General features: G+C 35.9%; 1 protein-coding gene across 1 annotated transcript in view; it reads right to left on the bottom strand.

Moving 5' to 3' along the window:
* Window positions 1-16,666: 16,666 nt before the first annotated feature.
* The window catches only part of IL1RAPL2 (interleukin 1 receptor accessory protein like 2), a 1,092,642-nt gene continuing 1,089,594 nt past the window's right edge, over window positions 16,667-19,714 (bottom strand). The window contains exon 10 of the mRNA XM_032620989.1: window positions 16,667-17,532. Within this exon, the coding sequence (XP_032476880.1) occupies window positions 16,835-17,532 (698 nt within the window). The 3' untranslated portion in view covers window positions 16,667-16,834. The remainder of the gene's footprint in view (window positions 17,533-19,714) is intronic.

The raw sequence follows: 19,714 nt of genomic DNA, 5'->3' as shown, positions 1-19,714 counted from the left end.
TGCCAACCCCAGCACTCTGCCAGTTTCCATCCTGTACATGTTTTTAACCCTCAGGGTAGAGTGAGTGCCTGGAGATATTCTTTCATAACATTTGTTTGGCAAGAAAAATAGAAAAAAATGATAGCAGCCAAAGGTCACAGTTTCTACATTCTGCAAGAATATCTTTAAGCATATTCTGCTTTTATTTTTGTAAAGTAAAAAAGCTCATTTTTGTAACAACTCCTTGCATTCTTTTTTGTTTTGTTTTGTTCCTGGGATGGGACTATCTCAGCTCTAATTCTAGATTGCTTGTATCATTTGTATTTTTGTTTTACTTGAAAGTGTTATGCTATACTCCCTACCTTTTCTCTTATTATGCATCCCATCCTTCCCATATTTAATTTTCAACTTCTAGAGGAGGCACTCTTAATAAGGGACCACTGGCCCTTAATGGCACACATAGATGGCCTTCTGGAAATACATGAAGCCTCTCAGATTTGTGAGCTGAGCAAACTTATGTATATTCGTATATTTTTTGAGGAATCGAATCCATAAATTTCACCAGATTCTCAACATGGTCTATGAGCCAAAAATATGTTCAGAACTATCACTGTATACAAACCTAGACAAATCTGCCTTAAGAGACTTCTTCAGAAAACAAAGTGTCTCTGGCCTGAAAAGGAGTTTCTTCTCAAGAGGAGCTTTCTTTTTCTTTGGGGAGTTCTCATGAAATGAGACTAGAACTTTCTGGATTTTAAAAAACTGGTATTGGAATTACACCCTCACACCTAGAGATTGAGTCTCCTTGTTCAAGCTGCTGGAACTTACAGACTACTAGCTGAGCTGTTAGAAATCACATAAAAATCACCAGTTGTAGCTCCTAAAGGAGAAACAGCAAAGGAACTGTTGCTGGACTTATAAATCTTTTTCAAATATTTGAGGTCCAGTTGTTATTTGTAGGTTGCTGGGGAAAATGTTCCAGCATATTAATATCTGTGAATTTATATGTGTAAACCTGTGTACATTTCTTTATCAATCTGCATTTATTCAGCACTCTAAGATGATTTACACCCTCCCAGTCCCTGAATACCCTGAGGACAGAGTGTTACACATACTCCCAATTATTTATGCATAAAAATATGAGGTTTGGCTATTGGACCCACTGACATAGCTAAACATTTTTGGCCTCCTCACAAGGTAAAGAGTGGAGATGTGGCGGTTTGTGGACTTACATTCCATAGTCTGCATTGGTCTGTGGGGGAAGTAAAAAGTGGGGAGAAAAAGTTTCTTCAACTTCTTAAGCTACACTCTCAGAAACAGTTTCACCCATTGAGGCACAATATCAGAAGTAGGACACTTTCAGCTTTTGTCAACTTGGAGCTCTAATTTCTGCCCTTAAATCATCCCCTTCCCCAATACTATATGCTATGCATATGTTTGCCTTTGTGAGATGGGGGAGGGTTACATATGAAGTGCTTATATTTCATACTTGGTACATTTCTTGTCTAGGATCATAAGAGCAGGGACCATGATTTAAACTTTACAGGCACAATGTTCAGCATATAATAATATCTACTGATTGATTTCAATTTTCATGTTGACTAGTAATTTCTGACCTTTACTGACTTAAAATGATATCTGTGAGTCCTAGAGATAGGGTGGTTGGACTTTCATTTAAAGGTACAAAACCAAAAGGCAGAGATCACCAAATACAGGCATTCTTGTCTTACTGGTGGTCAACTTCGTTTGGATCTAGTTAGATTGGATATAACTAGTTAGACTGGACAAGACTGGAAGCTTCCAGGACTTACTTTCATTCACACAAGCATGACAGATGACCCTTCTAATAGGTGTATTAAAATACATGGAAAAGAATCCAGTTTCCAAAATTGTCCCACATGGTAAGACCTGTGTTGTTTAGTTCAAGTCAATTTGGCGATGAGCAAGGAAGTTTTACAGAAGGGCAAGTCAGATGAACTATTGTTTCAACAAACCCTTCTTTTCTGGGAGCTTATTGGCCATCCATTAAAATGTAAGTGCTATGGGGACAGGCATTTGTATTTGTTTTGTTCACTTTAGTGACCTAGTGAGTAGAACAGTGCCTGGCAGAGAGAGTGCTCAGTAAAACTTTCCAAGTAGACTCAATTAACAAGAGCTTAGTGAGCAGTAATTATATGCCTAACAAAGTGGTAATTTCTTTGAAGATATGAAGAAAATTTTAAATATGAAGCACTCCTTATCCTCCATAAATTTAGAATCCACCTGAGAAGATTAAATAAGCAGATATAAAAACAATTACAGAGACGCAAGAGGGAGGAGATATGGGGATATATGTATAGCTGATTCACTTTGTTATAAAGCAGAAACTAACACACCATTGTAAAGCAATTATACTCCAATAAAGGTGTTTAAAAAAACAACCCTCAAAAAACCAACACCGAAAAACAATTACGTGCTAGAGCACCCAGACCAAAAACAGATGTTTGAGTTCTCTTTATGGCTCTGCTACTAATATGCTGGGATACCTTGGACAAGTCACTTTATTTGGGGGCAATATAATTTCCTTATTTGAAAAATTGTGCATTACATAAAATTAGAGATTGAAAATAAGACAGTGCTATATTTACAAATTCAGAGAAACAGGAGACACAGTGGACTTGTAATAGCCAAAGAAAGTGTTAGGCAAAAGATGGACTAGAACTTGGCCCTGAAAGATGAATGTCAGTTAATTTTGTGGATGGAAGGATTAAAAGAATTTCAGGAAGAAATACAGTATATACAAAGGCATAGAATAAAATATGAGTTTGACTTAGTTAGGATGTCTTCAATAGTTGAGAATATATTTTGGAGGAGAGGGAGGGATAAAGTTGCCGAGAGGGAGAAGTTCATGTAGTAGGAGGTGCAAAGTGTCAGAAAAGAGACTTGGACCCAATTCAGGAGATAAGAATCAGTCATGTATAAAGTGTGTTTGTGTGTGTACATATAGTGTTTATAACAGTGCCTGGCACACAGTGAACATCTATGTCTAAACAATTACGTGCATGTGTGTGAAATAGAAGGGGAGGTGGAATGTAGTAAATAAAAATTGAGTGAAAAGATTAGTCTGACAAGAGTGTAGTAATAATAGTGTTCAAGGTGGATTAGAAGAGAGATCAGCTAGATGGGTATTTCACTATCTGAGCATATAGTCATGGAACTATAATCATAGATCCCAGTTGAAAATATTCTTAGATATCGAGTACTTTAACCTCACACTTAAGGTAGGAATCCTTTCTGCATTCTCCCAATCTCTGACAGTTTGCAGTGACAGAGTTTACTGTTTTGCAAGGCAGCCCATTCCATTTATGGGTATTTTGTATCCTTAGAGCTTTCTGATCCTAAGCTTAAATTTGCCTCCTCATGACTTCTACTCATTATCTTGGTTCTCCCCTTGGGACTGCACTGTATATGTCTAATTTTGTTTCCACATCATATTCTGGCTAAATTTTCCCTTTTTCAGGAAAAAAAAGCATTTCCAGTTTCTTCAAACATCCCTCCTTGGCATGATTTTAGAAACTTCACCATCTGGACTATCTTATTCTGAAATGTCTTTAGACTGATAGACTTCCCATTAGAATGTGGGTGCCCAGAAATGAACACAGCCTACAAGATGTGGTCTGACTAGTGCTGAGTCCCTCCTTTGAACTGGTCATTCTCTTTGTATTGCTCTCTTCTAACACTACATTTGCTTTCTAAGGAGCTACATCACACTATTGACTCATTTCAACTTCTGATTGCCTAAAAGCCACAACTATGTAATGGCTTGTTGACCTGGTGTACTTCCTCTTTACTATTTTGGCCTTTCAAACCTGTTGATATCTTGTGAGTAGAAAATCCAGGGGACTAGGCAGGTTGAAAAACTACTTCTTTCTTAAAAATGTCTAGGTTTGTTGTTATTTGTGGGGAGAAGGGAGTGTTGAGGTATAGTTACAACTCTGTAATTCAAGAGTAGTTGGAAGATCTATCTACTGAATCAGTGAAAAGTCTGAATCACTTTCTAATGTGAAAAAAATGATGTTTGAAATAACAATAGTAATTGGAATAAAGGCTTTGAAATTTTCAAGGAAAGGATGTGTTAGTCATCTTTGAGTAACAGGCATGACTAGTAATTAACAGTACCCTACCTTACACATATTTCATGTTTAGAATCCTTTAAAATAGTCCCTGTAATGGTCAATGTTGGACATTAATTTGATGAGCCAACATTTTTTCCCTATACAGCAGAGAGAAAAATACAAGTAATAGCTAACTCTTTTATAGCAACTACTATATGTGAGGCTGTCTTCTAAGCACTATACATGTTCATTTGAACTTCTCAATGATTCCATAATGTGAGCACTATTGTTATAATCACTTCCTCATCTCTATTTTACAGCTGAGGAAACTGAGGTATTGAGAATTTAAGTAAATTCTGCAAAGCCAGTAATTTCAAATATGGAATTTGAATTCAGATAGTCTGGCTCCAGAGTTGGTGCTCATAGTATTTCTCATATACAATCACTCATTTCAATCAGAATAGCAGAATCCAAATACTGATTTACAGTATCTAGAAAATGTACCCAACTTGCTTGGGCTAAGAAGACCAAATTTAAGTAAGTTAAGTTTCTATACTACAGACTAATATATCTTCTCTCCTGCAAGTGGTGGTGGTGGTTGTGGGGGAGGAAATTTTTCAATTGATTCCAGTCCCTTTGTGCATGTAGTATATTTGATTAAACATTTTAAAATCTCACAGATGAATCCACATGACATAAAGACGTTTGAAAGATTTAAAGTTATATGAATTGGCAAAACATTGGCTGCCCTCCACCTGAAAAGGTGGATGGATGGATAAATATCTTAAGGATCCAGTTTATGAATTGCTGAGAGCATGACTGGAATAATGGAAAGAGAGGTCAAATAGAAATATTGGATTCTACTTTTGCCTCTGTCACTAATTAGCTCTCTGGCCTTGGATAAGTCACTTAACCTTTCTGAGTCTCAGTTTCCCCCTCTTTAAAATAAGAGGATTAGATGATCTTTCAGGACTCTTCCAATCCTAACATTCCATGTTTTAAAAGATTAAAGGAAACCAATGGTAGAGAAGTAGAAAAAATGTTTAAAGAACCGCCATGAATGGAGAAATAAAACCTAGCTTTGGCCTCACCAGTTTTAATCACCCTGGGTTGTAACTGGAGCTGAAAAACAAAGGAGATCAATGACCCTCATCCTCCACAATGTGGCTCAGAACTGGGTTTGCTCACATTAAAAGAAAGGAAAGAGAAGGGAAGGAAAAAACAAATATTTCAACCTAATAAAGCTAATTTCATGTGAATTGGCATCAGTGCAAAAAAATTAGATGAGTAGTTTACAGTATATCTCCCATAATAATCTGGCTTGTCTTGAAACGTTGAGCTTTTTAAACAAATTTTACTGCCTAGTCTACGGCTTTGTGGTTTCATCGTGCTCAAGGAAAAATGCTGACAACTTGTTTTCTGTTTCCACTGGCAGCATTACTGTTTTTAAATTGAAATGATAAATGGTTGGGTATGGTGCAATGGTAGAACTCTGAATTCTATACTGATATTCTATATTTCTCTTTAATGAATACATTTTAATTCCCTGGTAGGTTTCAACTGTGTTAGACAAAATGGCCATCATGTGATAATTGTAATCAGTGAACAATTATATGTATTTTGGTCCTAATACTTGAGGTTACATCCTAATTTAGGCTTTTTTTTTTTCATTATATTGGGAGTACTTTCAAGAAGACCAGGGAACTCTGAAGAGAAAATTCCTTTTTGTTTTTTCTACTTGGGGAAACACAGGTGTGCAGAATATTTTTGTAAATTTTTTTATCTGTGACTTTCAAAGCATTTGAGAACAGTTGATTTGTATTTTCTCCACACATATTGCCAAAGACAGTGCTAGAGACCTTGGAAAGATACATTTTGATCTGAAGCAAGATTTTTTTTTGTTTTTATGTTTTTTTGCCATGTGCTTATGAAATTGAGCACCTGATAATCAAAACCAACTCACCAAATTTGAGCTTAGTCCTTTTGATGCCTTATTTGAGTCTTTGGGGGAAGGCTTAAACCTTTACATCTTCATCTGTCAAATGAGCTGATACAAGCCCCAAACAACATTATGCTCAATGGTTTTTAACCACTGTGGAAGATGGAGCAAAGGCAGCTATCTGTGTTAAGTAGTGTTGTTTATATTGACAAAATTATTCATAGGTGAAGCATATTCTTGTTGGGTCCTCTGTTTGGTGTCCATCTAAGTCTTACTCCTATCTTCAGCATAATTCCAGCATTTCCTGTGTACCCAGTGCTTTCACGAATTCCAGAATCCTTTCTATTTTCTGTCTCTGTCTCCTTCCACCTTTATGAAAATGTATACATTAATTGACTCATAATTATAGGCTTTTGTATTCCATGTCACTTGAGCAAGTCACTTAGTTTCTGGGCCTCAGTTTTCCCATAAGTAAAATAAAGGGGTTGAAATAGATGACCTTGAAGGCCCCTGTTCAGCTCTAGAATCGTATGAGTTAATACCTGTGTTAATGTGGTATCTAGTAAATGTACTTTACTTCCTGATAGAAGAGTTTGGTAGAATCATAAAGGCCAGATTGTGGCAACTCCCTGGGAATATTATGATTTAACGTAGTTAAAATTATTTTAGAACACCAATGATAGGCATTTCAGGGAATTCCTCATGGTTTTTGATTTCCTTAAAATCACATTCCATAAATGGCTACCTACTTTGTTCATAGTCAACTCCTTTTGTTGGTTTTCAGGTAGCAAATATCCAGTCATTTCATAACCAGAAGAAAAGATTTATATGTAGTCTTTTGGACTTAACTCCTTATTTAGTTGAGTTCAGATCCTCTTAGGGAAATAAACAATATTTCTGAAGTTTCTTTAGCAAACTGTCCTTTACTGTTGGTATCATCCCAGCCACACTTTCCCAGATAGTTCATTATGATCAACTCTTCCAAAATATTGTCTCACTCTGAAAAGCATCACTTCTCACAAATGCTATTCATGAATCAGATGTCTTTTTTAAGTTTAAAAAAAAACTCCTCTTGAAAACAGCTCATCTAGTGATATTATCAACAAGATTCCTAATAAGCTTTGGTGCATTTTAAATTTCTATGACAAAAAAGTAGTTCAATTTTGCCCAGGTTAAGGAAATAGACAAACCATGGTGGAATTTTTTTTTCTTTTGGCTTCTTTTTCTTTTAAAACAAAGAACAAAATGACAAATCCAAAATCTGAGACATCTGGATGTTTCCCATCATGTGGCTTAAGCATCTGCATTTTTCACTTCTCATCCAGATGTTTTGGTCTTATGTAAACCTAGCTAAAGTGAAGGAGAATATCAAGCAATCATCTGGGGACTTTGATTAACATGGACAGCAAATCTGAATAATCCATGTTCTGAGAGTCCTGTTTTTTGTCTAGCTCAGAACACGTTACTAATGAGGTCAAAGTTACCATAGGTTTGTTCCTTGTATGGGCCAGTTAGCTCTGATTTTTTCCATGACCACAGAATGCACCTCTAGCCTCAGCCAGCTGTCTGGAAAATGAGTGTCCTTGGTCCTACAGGTAGTCATGCAAGAAACTGAATAGCTGATCTCTACCAATTGGAAAGTAAAATAAAAATGCGTTTCCTATGGATGGTGGGTCAGTGGTGCCTTTTTTGTATGAAAATAATTATAATTATTATAATATCAACTCTTATGTAGTGACTATTTTGTGTCAAACACTGTTCTTAGCACTTTATGTGCTAAGAACATTAAATCACAATGTTCACAACAACCCTGTGTGTATTATTATTATTCTCATTTTACAGGTGAGGAAATAGGGTCACAGAAAGTTAAGTAATTTGCCCAAGATGAAAATGGATGACATTCTCATTTTTCTGTTCATTTTCCCACATTCCCTCTGTCAAGAAGGTCGGGTTACAATGTACTGACTGTCTAGAAAATATGTCAAAAGAGGAGAGAAACTTGGATATTTTTGCATAGTGAATTAATTGGTGGACCTGCTACTGTGGCACGCCAGTTGCCCAGTAAAGGAGGTTAATCTAATTCCTATTCTTCCACCCAATATGATAATTATCGGCATAAAAGTACCCTTTGCAAAAAAGAAAAACAATGTTTTTGTTGGCAATAAGTCAGTATATAAAGTATATATTTAAGAAACAGGACTATGTGGTTAGGAGCAATGAACTACATTGGGTGGCCCCATAGAACTAAATTGTCTGAATGTTCTGAGGAAGAATGATTTCTTTGACTGGAAAAATGCTTAAGAAACTTTGATCTCCAACCACAAATTGACTTAGAATCCTAAAATTCTAGACCTAGACAGGACATAAAGAGATAATCTGCTTTTCTTTTTTTAAAATTGTAAACAATAAATTACTTGTTGAAAGAAGCAAAAGAAAAAAAATTCCTCTTATATTTTTAAGGACTCCAGGAATTAAAAGTTCACAGATGCTCTCAAATTTATTTGTCTATTTATCAAGAAATGTGATGTGAGCGTCTACTCTGTGACCAGCACTGTTACGTGTGCTTGGATTATAACAAGGAATAAGACATGACCATTTATCTTCAGAAACTCTTCATCTAGTCTGGTGTATTCTGCTTTAGAAAGTAAAGGCTCTCTTTCCTATAACTTTCCTGCCTATTTTAAATTAATTAATTAATTAATTTTTGACTGCATTGGGTCTTTGTTGCTGTGCACCGGCTTTCTCTAGTTGCGGCGAGCGGGGGTGACTCTTCATTGCAGTTCGCGGTCTTCTCATCGCGGTGGCTTCTCCTGTTGCAGAGCACGGGCTGTAGGTGCATGGGCTTCAGTAGTTGTGGCACACAGGCTCTAGAGCGCAGGCTCAATAGTTGTGGCGCATGGGCTTAGTTGCTCCGTGACATGTGGGATCTTCCTGGACCAGGGCTCGAACCTGTGTCCCCTGCATTGGCAGGCGGACTTTTAACCACTGTGCCACCAGGGAAGTCCCTTTCCTGCCTATTTTTAGTTTCATCTTCTAGCATTATGGAAAAGAATTGCTCAGCATCTTACTAATGGAGACTATGTTCATTAAGCTACATTTCCTTTTCCTTCTGGGCAATGCTAGACTACATTTCCTACCCCCTAAACTCTCTCCCCCTTTCCGCCCTCTTGGCATATGAGTGGTTTTTATGGGCCATTTGGTACCAGCTTCCATGCCCTCTTTCTTTACCAATCTACTGGCTAAATGGTGAGGATTCCTTGGACCTAGAGGATATCAGAGAAACAAAATGGAAAAACCCTATCTCTGACTGTGGAGCAGAGCCTCTCCTCATAACCCCATCTAATCCTCATTGGACTGATTTGAGAAAACAATACATGCAGGATTGGGGTTATTGACCTTAACAACAGTTATCTATTCTTACTAATACGATGTCCCTTATAAAATTTCTTCATACTTTAAAAGATGGTAATCACTCTGCCTTCAATTTTGGTGGAAATTTGGTTCCTTGTGTTCAATACTTATATTGTTATTAATTCTTTATTGTTCATCAACAGTCCACTCTCTGCACCCCCTCCCACCACTCCAACACACTTCAACATGTCCCATTTTTCTCTTTGTGAACATTGTCCACTTTCTCTGTTTTTCTTCTTTCATATTACCTTTTTAATTTAAGTGTAGTTGGTTTACAATATTGTGTTAGTTTCAGGTGTACAGCATAGTGACTCAGTTATATATATATATATATATATATATATATATATATATATCCTTTTTCATATTCTTTTCCAATATGGTTTATCATGGGATATTGAATATAGTTTCCTGTGCTATACAGTAGATCCTTCTTGTTTATCTATTTTATATATGGTACCATGCATCTGTCAGTCCCATACTCCCAATTTATTCTCCCCCCTCAACTTCCCATTTGGTGACCATAAGTTTGTTTTGTATTTCTGTGAATCTGTTTTGTAAATAAGTTCATTTGTACTATTTTTTAGATTCCACATATAAGTGATATCATATGATATTTGTCTTTGCCTGACTTTGCTTAGTATGTAATCTGTAGGTCCATCCATGTTGCTGCAAATGGCATTAGTTCATTCTTTTTTATGGCTCAGTAATATTCCATTGCATGTATGTATGTGTGTGTGTGTATGTATGTATGTATGTGCATATATATATATATATATATACCACAGTTTCTTTATCCATTCATCTGTCGATGGGCATTTAGGTTGCTTCCATGTCTTGTCTGTTGTAAATAGTGCCACTTTGAACATTGGCATGCATGCATCTTTTCTGATTAGTGCTTTCGACCTTTCTGGATATATGCCCAGGAATGGGATTGCTGGATCATGTGGTAATTCTTGGTTTTTCAAGGAACCTCCATATTGTTTTCCATAGTGGCTACGCCAATTTACATTCCCACCAACAGTGTAAGAGGGTCCCTTTTCTCCACATCCTCTCCAGCATTTATTATTTGTAGACATTTTGATGACAGCCATTCTGACCCACGTGAGGTGATACCTCATTGTAATTTTGATTTGCATTTCTCTAATAATTAGCAATGTTGAGCATCTTTTCATGTGCCTGTTGGCCATCTCTATGTCTTCTTTGGAGAAATGTCTATTTAGGTCTTCTGCCCATTTTTTTACTGGGTTGTTTGTTTTTTTGTTGAGTTGTATGAGCAGTTTGTATATTTTGGAAATTAAGCCCTGGTCAGTTGCAATGTTTGCAAATATTTTCTCCCAGTCTGTAGGTTGTCTTTTTGTTTATGGTTTCCTTTGTTGTGCAAAATCTTATAAGTTTGACTGGGTCCCATTTGTTTATTTTTGCTTTTATTTCTACTGCCTTGGTAGACTGACCTAAGGAAACATTCGTACAATTTATGTCAGAGAATGTTTTGCCTATGTTCTCTTCTAGGAGTTTTATGGTTGCATGCCTTATGTTTAAGTCTTTAAGCCATTTTTAGTTTATTTCTGGGCTCTTATTCTGTTCTATTTTGATCTATGTGTCTGTTTTTCTGTTTTTGTGCCAGTACCACACTGTTTTGATTACTATGGCTTTGTAGTATTGTCTGAAGTCTGGAAGGGTTATGCCTCCAGCTTTGCTCATTTTCCTCAGGATTGCTTTGGCAATTCTGGGTCTTTTGCAGTTCCATATAAACATTAGGATTATTCTAGTTCTGTAAAAATATGTCATGGGTAATTTGATAGGGATTACATTAAATCTGTAGACTGCTTTGGGTAGTATGGCCATTTTTACTATATTAATTCTTCCAATACAAGAGCATGACATACATTTTCATTTCCTTGAATCATCTTCAATTTCTTTTATCAGTGTTTTATAGTTCTCAGCCTATAAGTCTATCATCTCCTTGGTTAGGTTTATTCCTAGGTATTTTATTTTTTTGATGTGATTTTAAATGGGATTGTTTTTACTTTCTCCTTATATTTCACTGTTAGCGTAAAGAAGTGCAACAGATTTCTGTATATTAATCTTGTATCCTGCTACCTTGCTGAATTCATTTATCAGTTCTAATAGTTTTTGTGTGGAGTCTTTAGGGTTTTCTATATAGAGTATCATGTCATCAGCATATAATGACAATTTTACTCTTCCCTTCCTGTTTGGAGACCTTTTATTTCTTTTTCTTGTTTGATTGCTGTGGCTGGAACTTCCAATACTATGTTGAATAGAACTGGTGAGAGTGTGCATCCTTGTCTTATTCCAAAATTTAATGAGAAGGCTTTCAGCTTTTCACCATTTAGTATTATGTTGGCTGTGTGTTTGTCATAAATGGCTTTTATTATATTGAGATATGTTCCCTCTATACCAACTTTGGCAAGAATTTTTATTATGAACTGATATTGAAGTTTATCAAATGCTTTTGCTGAATTTATGTGTTTTTTTCTTTTATTGACGTGGAATATCGCATTGATTTGCATATGTTGAACCATTCTTGTGACCCTGGAATGGATCCAACTTGATCATGGTGTATGATACTTTTTATGTGTTGTTGAGTTTGGTTTGCTAATATTTTGTTGGGGATTTTGTATCTATATTCATCAAAGATATTGTTGCTTTTTCTGTTTTAAAACTCATGGCAAACACCCCCAATCTCTGCCTCCTAGAGTTTCCTCTGATTGAATAACTTCAGTGTCTTTAAGATCATAATTCTTTACTCCAAAGTGAAGTGAAGAATTTGAATAGAATCAGATGAGATATAAATGATCAAATTCCATCAATTCCTTGTTTAAGATTTTGTGATTATACTCAGTGGAGTAAATGTAATTTTGTTTCTAAATCAGATTTGCTGAAGCACTTTGCCTTTCCTGACAAATATTCTCCTGTAAACACTTCAGGTTTGATCCAGTAGCAAATATACCTATTGTTATGTTGTCTCTATCCTTGTCTTTACAGTGTGAGGGTGCTCAGTTAAGAAGGTAAGTTAAATACTCTAAAATAATTCCTTTGATACAACTAAATTTTCTGATCTTTGGAGTCTTTATTGACTGTGTTTTCTCTTCATTTTCCATTTTTCACATCCCACATCCTGCCTATTCCTCTTCATCCTCAAATTTGCCTTTTTTTTGAGAATATCCAGGCCATCACCCTCCATCTCTTATCACCTCACATGTGGACTATGACAACAGCCCCCCGACTGGCCTCCCTGACACAATTGTTTCCCTCCATCTAATTCTCCGTACCAGGTGCATGTTGCAGAGATTCTCCTAGCCTTATTTTTTATTATGCGCTCACACAGATTTCTGCCCTTGCTAGCCAAATTTGCTCATCAGCTAAATAGGACTTACTTATTTCCCCCTCAGTCTTTACATGTGCTATTCTCCACATTTGGAGAATAGCACTACTTGTTCCCTCTGTTCCAAACTTAACTCTTGCCCAATTCAGGACTGAATCACCCCACCTCACTTATCAGCTCTGTGTGTACGATATTAATTTTTCTACACTGGACTGTGTTCTGCAAATATCCCTTTCTTCTTGCATTTGATGTGTGAAATACTTGAGAACAGGGACTTCAAGTTTTTAAAAAATATTTCTATCATACTTTTTGTAGTGGACAGTACACAGTGGGCATCTAATAGTCACGATTGACTTTGGTAATATCTGGAGAAATTTGATTAACTAGCAGTGAGCATTTGGGAAGACAAGCTTTGATGGGTGTAGGTATTTTTACAAGTTCTGATTTCACAGCAATTAGAGTGCTGAATAATCTTCTTAAATTGCCTATGGCTGATTTTAGTTCTAAAAAGGACAAATTTGATATGAAAGAGTTTGAAGTGAATTATTGTTTTTCAAACAGCCCTATATATTCATCAGAGTGCCTTGATGTTCAACACTGTGACCTCCTATCAAACATCTTAGAACAAAAATGCATGAGTCATAGAGAAATTTGAGCCAGACAATTTTCTACATTAAATTCTCTCCCAGAAAAGAGCAACAACAATTGCAAGTGTTCAAACTTAACTGGACACTATGGAATTATTTTCTGTCTTAACTTCACTCTGGTTTTATCAGATCACGACCTCACCTTGGAAAATGAATACAAGGAGCATAAAGATTTATATGTGCAATTTTCAGGATACTTCCCTTGGTCATTATTTAATCTTCTAGAAAATGCTTGGTGAAAACCAGCTAATTTATTTAAAAATAAAATGCCAAAGGGCAGTAAATGCTTGAAACCAGTGGTTCTATATACTTGTAAGCCCTTAAACCACCAAGTGCATCAGAGAGTCTCCTTTTACTTGCCATGATTTCCTTCTTTCTCACACCAGCCATTTTCCAACTTGTTACAGAGGTAATACATAGGATACTACTCATTTCCATGTTTTCTTGAAAATCCTGTATAAATTTCTATAAATTTCCTTCATAACTGAACTGTTTCTCCTCTCACTGAAGCCTATTTCCTACTTTTAAACAGCCACAGATCTTCAACAAAATATCAACTTTTCACATGATGAAAAGTTGGGTTCATCTTATCAGAAGCCCTCAAGTGCCATTTTACCCATTTTTAAATGAGAGTGATTGAAAGCAGAACATATTTGGATCTAATTCAATTAAGACTTAGAGGGGATGAGAAGAGATACCTTCTTACGTCTTTTCAAGAACCATCCAGCTACCTTTCAGAGTCTCCAGTTAGATTGGAGCCCATAGATTGCCAAACCTGCTGGATTTCACACTTTGTCAAATTAAAACCATGTATGTGTTGTCCATCTCTCTGAGCATTGTTTATTTTTAATGCAGTTTTCATTTCCTATGTATCTATTGCTTCTGTGCATTTCTCACTTGTCTCATAATTTCTGACATTTTCAGAATTTTTCACCTTAAAATAGCCTCAATTTTAAAAAGTAAGCATACTGTTGGTGGATGAGCTATATAAAGTTGTTATGAATGTATGGGAACTAGTTACATCAGTATTTTTCTAAATTTCCAAAATCCATTTCAGTGAAAAACTGAGAAGAAAAATTTTTCCCACTGTGAAAGCAACTGGAAGAATGCATCATGTTCTAGACTAACTACTTATTATGCCCATATGGGCTATATCATTTTTAAAAATCTCAGATGAAAATTGAATTTTGAATTGCCATCTAGAAATACATTTTTATAGATAGTGTACACATTGGTTCCTGAAAATGGTAGAAAAAGGTTTCTTGTCAAGTTCCCCAACACGAGTGTGAATGCTCTGTTTTTGACTACCTACTAGTAGTGAAAGGACACATTGTGGCCAGCCAACTCAAATTGCTACCCACGTTTAATCATTGTAAATAAAGGAAGCAGAGAGACCCATGTTATATTTTCAGAACTGGCATGCTCAATACAGAACTATTAGTTTAAAAATACCACTGAACATTCTATTTGAATTAATCTAGACTTCTGTGAAAAACAAACTAATAAAAAGTACAATTGGTCACTTAAACATGTACTACTCATTTCATGCAGGTTATTAACTTAGTAATTACACATATCACTAAAGAACAATGAGAGTAAATACAACTTTGTAACACTTGGAAAACAGTTCAGAATCGATAAATTTCCATTTTGAAATACCTAAAGTTTCTACAGAAGCAAAATCACTTTTCTCAGTGGAAAAAAAATACATCTATGAAACACCTATGTGTTGGACAGTACTTTTTAAAGGAGCAACTAATTGTCCCACTGTGAAATGAACATGTATCACTGCTAAGGTTTCACATACTGTTGGTGCATAATGCATTTTATGAGCAGCTGGATATAGAAAAGCAGCAGAAAAACAAATACTTTGAACAAAATCCATGGATTATAGGGAATCAGTCATGTAAAGAGGTTGAAAGAAATAAAACATGTTACCTAATGTTCTCTTACACATTTGAGTTTCACAATTACAAGGACTGGGAAAATTCTTAATTTTTACACACTGTACATTTGTACTTGTTTATATTTGCCCCAAAACATGACTTAAGAACCATATACAAAATGCCAGAATGAAACTCAATTAACAATTGACCCCCCACAGGAATCTTTGTGGAGAGCACACCAAAATTAATCGGAAAGAACATAAAGTAGTAATTCACAATAAATATTAGAATAGGGGCACATTCCTTTCAGCAAATTCATAATATTTTAGATATTCACAGGAATTTTCTGATATGGTACAGTCACAGTCACAATGTGAGGGTAGAGAAGTTTAGTCTATAAAATATACTTATTGAAGCATCAGGAATAGAGATACTTCTGAAGGAGCCTTGCACACATGGCCAAGCAGATATTGTGTATGTACAGAATAGTCTGTTTCACAACTACATTTCAGATGAGAATCACTGCAATTGCTGCTCTAACACTAGTAAACTTGAATCATTTAGTACTTCATCTGTGAATATTGTTGTTTCATTTCTTTTCTACTGCTGACTCTTGCAGTCAATATTTATTTAAATTCAAACTCCAACGATGTTGAAATAAAAGTAGGAAGATATGAGCATCTTCATATAAAGCTTATAATAGCAGGTCAAGAGATCATTTGGAAAAAATCCAAATCTGAATTTTTTAGCAAGCAATAAAATGCATAACTTAAATTGTGTTTTCAAATGTGTAAAACTTTGTTAGTAGGCTAAAATGCCATAAGATTTGTTTAACACCATCCTAAAAGAACAGCCTATTCATTTGCTTAAGAAATGCACATTGTTTATCTACCTACCAGTTTGCCTACAGAAGATGTGCTTCCCTAATAAAACTAAAAACTCTCATTATGAGCTGTTGATTTAGTACACAGAAGTTGTCCATTATGTTGAAGAAGTTCTAAACGTTTCAATCAGATTTTTTCTTAACTGATCTTCCTCTACAAACAATCTTCCACTTGGGATGCCTCAACACTTCTTTCTTGATAATTCCTGATTTTTGGTTACTCTATAGAAGTTCTCTTTTCCCCTTAAAACAGTTCAGAAATTTCAAATTCAGTTAAAGTCTTTAAAATTCCTGCTTTCAAATAACACGTAAATACTGAAATATTCATAAATATTAACTTACCTACCAAACTTGCAGTCTAAGTGGTATCATAAAACCTACTCTATAGAATAGAATTTAATATTGTTTTCTTTTAAGGAAGAAATCAAAACTGTACATTGGAACAACGTACTATACTACAAAAGCAGGTCCTTCTATCCCCCCACTACTCTGGAAATGTAAAAAAAAAATTAGATACAAAAGTGATTTCTGTGCCTTTTTCTTTGAACACCTTTTCAGCACCTCAATGTTATTAGGTGTACTTTTTGCTTGGTATAGCAGAAAATTTTATGCTCACATAGCTGTTCAGAAGACTTCAGATTTTCCGCTACCAAATATCACTGGTGAAGCTAAGCTCTTTGGATGATAAAGGTAGCAGGGAACTGTTCCTATGAAATTCCTGGGTATCTTTCAGGGCATTATTAAGGGGTAGCTGTCCATTGAGTAGTGTCAGAGGCAGGTTACAATAGGTGTGGTGGTTGCCTAAGGAAGGTACTGGCAAGGTGGTGGTTGGCATCTCGTGTTTATAACCTCTGCAACAGTGCCTCATTTGCATCGAATCTGAATGGTGGAAATCTGGGAGGTCAGCTTGAGATGACACCAGAGAGGCCGAGGTACTGGTCATGGCAATAGATGGTATAGGCTGGAGTTCTCCAAAAAGTCCTTGTTCTGCGGAGTCCAGAACATGACACCGAGAAAGCATTTCTTTTTTCCTGATGGGCATTTCATATACTAAGTGCTTCCAAAACTTAGAATTTAATTTGCTGCTCTTGGGTCCCTTCCACTTGATCAAGGACAGAAGTTTGATGCTGCGCTTTAGTGATTCCACTTCCTGGCAATTCACCTTCCCCTTTAATTCTGTACATTCAATCAAAATCACTTTGATTTCTCCACTGACTAGCATGTTATGGAGTCTACTTTCCAATTCGAAAACACTCCATCCTCGTCTGAGAATATAGTCTGGAGTTAGCACAATAATAAGTCTTCTGCTTTGCTCAACACATCTTGTGAGATCTTCAATGTAGGCTACAAATCACAGAAAGAGAGAAAAAGTAAAACAAAGACATTTCCAGTCTTTAAAGCATTAGATTTGCACCCTAGTATAGCAAAGATCCAGTCTTTCACTAAGGTACATCACATTTTCTTTTCTTGTATTGCACACTCAGAAGGCTCATTGCCTTAAAAATAAAAATGAAAAAAAATCTTCTAATACTTTTCTTTCCCCTCATCATTACTTACAGTGTTCTGTTAGCTATATAAACTCTGACTTCTTAAGAGCTTAGGTGTAGTTCAGTTATTTTTATTTACTTAATCATTTAATTCAAGGCAGGCTTCAAGGCTAGTACTCTTAGGTGAACAAGCAATCAGCGGGTTGATGAAAAGAGAAATGGAACCTTTTAATGAAGGTCACTGTATTTATGGGTTTGGTTTGCTTTTCCCCCAGTTTCCAACTACTAAACAAGTAGGGGGTCTATGTATATATAATATATATATAATATATATATATAAAAATATATAAATGCTTCAAAGATAATGTGATAGAGATGGTAGAAAATCTCTTCTACAATCCTAGCTTGTTTCTCAGAATACCTTCTGTTCTTTGCAACCTTACATTCTCCATTTTACCCTTCAAACCTGGAGGTAGGGAAGTGGTGTGTGTGTGTGTGTGTGTGTGTGTGTGTGTGTGTGTGTGTGTGCGCCCATGAGTTTAATTTGAACCAGCTGCTCTTTGTTCAGAGGAGGAGTGAGGGGTGGAGTCAGAGGTGGGGGATGGTGTGGAAAGAAGAGTAAAGGGGGAGGAGTCTATCAACTGAGAAGTCTTTGCTCTACTTTGTGGAACAATTCTGAAAGTGAGGTGAACAAGTTATGTCCTTTTCCTAGTAGAAAAACACTCAACGAACTCTAGATTTGTTTATCCCATGGAATAATCCTTTTGCAACCGTGCTTCCCAAAGTCTTATCCTCCAAAAAGGGAAACACACACATGTGTTAACAAATGGAGACTTGGACACAGGTGCTGCAACAGAGAGCTGTCTTTACTAAGCAGAGCACAAGGCCTTGTCTAATGTACAGTGCCCTCTAGCAGAAGCAGTGCTTACAGAAGCATAGCAACATTTGTCACTGCAAATCTGCCCAAGGTTACAGACTGCTTTCAAGGAGTCACGTCCAGTACACAGTGAGGGGCCACCAAACAGCCCAGTACAAGCCATTTGAAAAGAGAAACTTATTTTACAGATGCATATTTTACAGATGATCTCTCTTTTCCAGGGTTTTATTTCTACCATTTGGCAGCAAGAACACTTTCACAAGTGAAAAAGAGCAAATTTTCTATACACCCTACAGATAAACAAAAATCTTTTTGAGAGATACACAGAGAATTGCCCATTTAACAATTTGTTGTTACTGCTGTTTTGGTTTTTACTTAATACATTTCAGGACTTTCTCATGCAGTAGTTACAGAGACTGTATCTGAGGGAATAAGGCAACTTCTAAGTGGGGAGGGAACCCATTAAGAATTTTATGCATTTTCTTTTAGAGATCACGTTTTCAAGGAAAAAAAATCAGCATTGAAATCAGCAAAAAATAAAAATGAAAACAAAAAAACAAACAAAAATACCACACAAGTAGCAATGGGGAAGTTATCACTCTGTAATTGTCATTTAGAGAACTGGTGAAACAGAATGGAAGGAAAGGTAGAAAGTTTCAATAGAGTGGAAAAATATTATCCCAATGTATCAACAGCTCTGACTCTTCATTTTCTTCCTTTCTTTCTGCTCCCAAAAAGAAAGAAGTTATGTGGGAAGCTTCATCATTAGAAGTTGGATCTGTAAGATACAGTAAAATAAACTATCATGCATCTTTCCCATTATTCTTTTCACCTTTCCTCCAAACAAAACGAAACAAAACCAAACCCCAAACTTATACATGGTATAAGTGCAGGAGTCCATGAAAACACAGTTTTACCAGGTTATGTATGAGTTAATTGTTATTTTTACAGAAGAATTCCTTACCAAATGATTTACTGAGGAATTATTCCAAGTAGCATTCTTCCCTCATTAATTGTAGCTTTACATTTAATTTTTAAAAATTGATCTGTACAAACCTTGGCAGGAGCACATTTGTCACAGAAACTATACCTCTATGAACAACACTGTTTCTATGTGTTGGGATGTAGTTTATTTTTAAAATATACTTTTAAAAACAAAAGA

The sequence above is a fragment of the Phocoena sinus genome, chromosome X, assembly GCF_008692025.1.
Source record: "Phocoena sinus isolate mPhoSin1 chromosome X, mPhoSin1.pri, whole genome shotgun sequence".
NCBI lineage: Eukaryota > Metazoa > Chordata > Mammalia > Artiodactyla > Phocoenidae > Phocoena > Phocoena sinus.
Note: the sequence above shows the minus strand (reverse complement) of the source record. Positions and strands in the feature narration are given on the sequence as shown.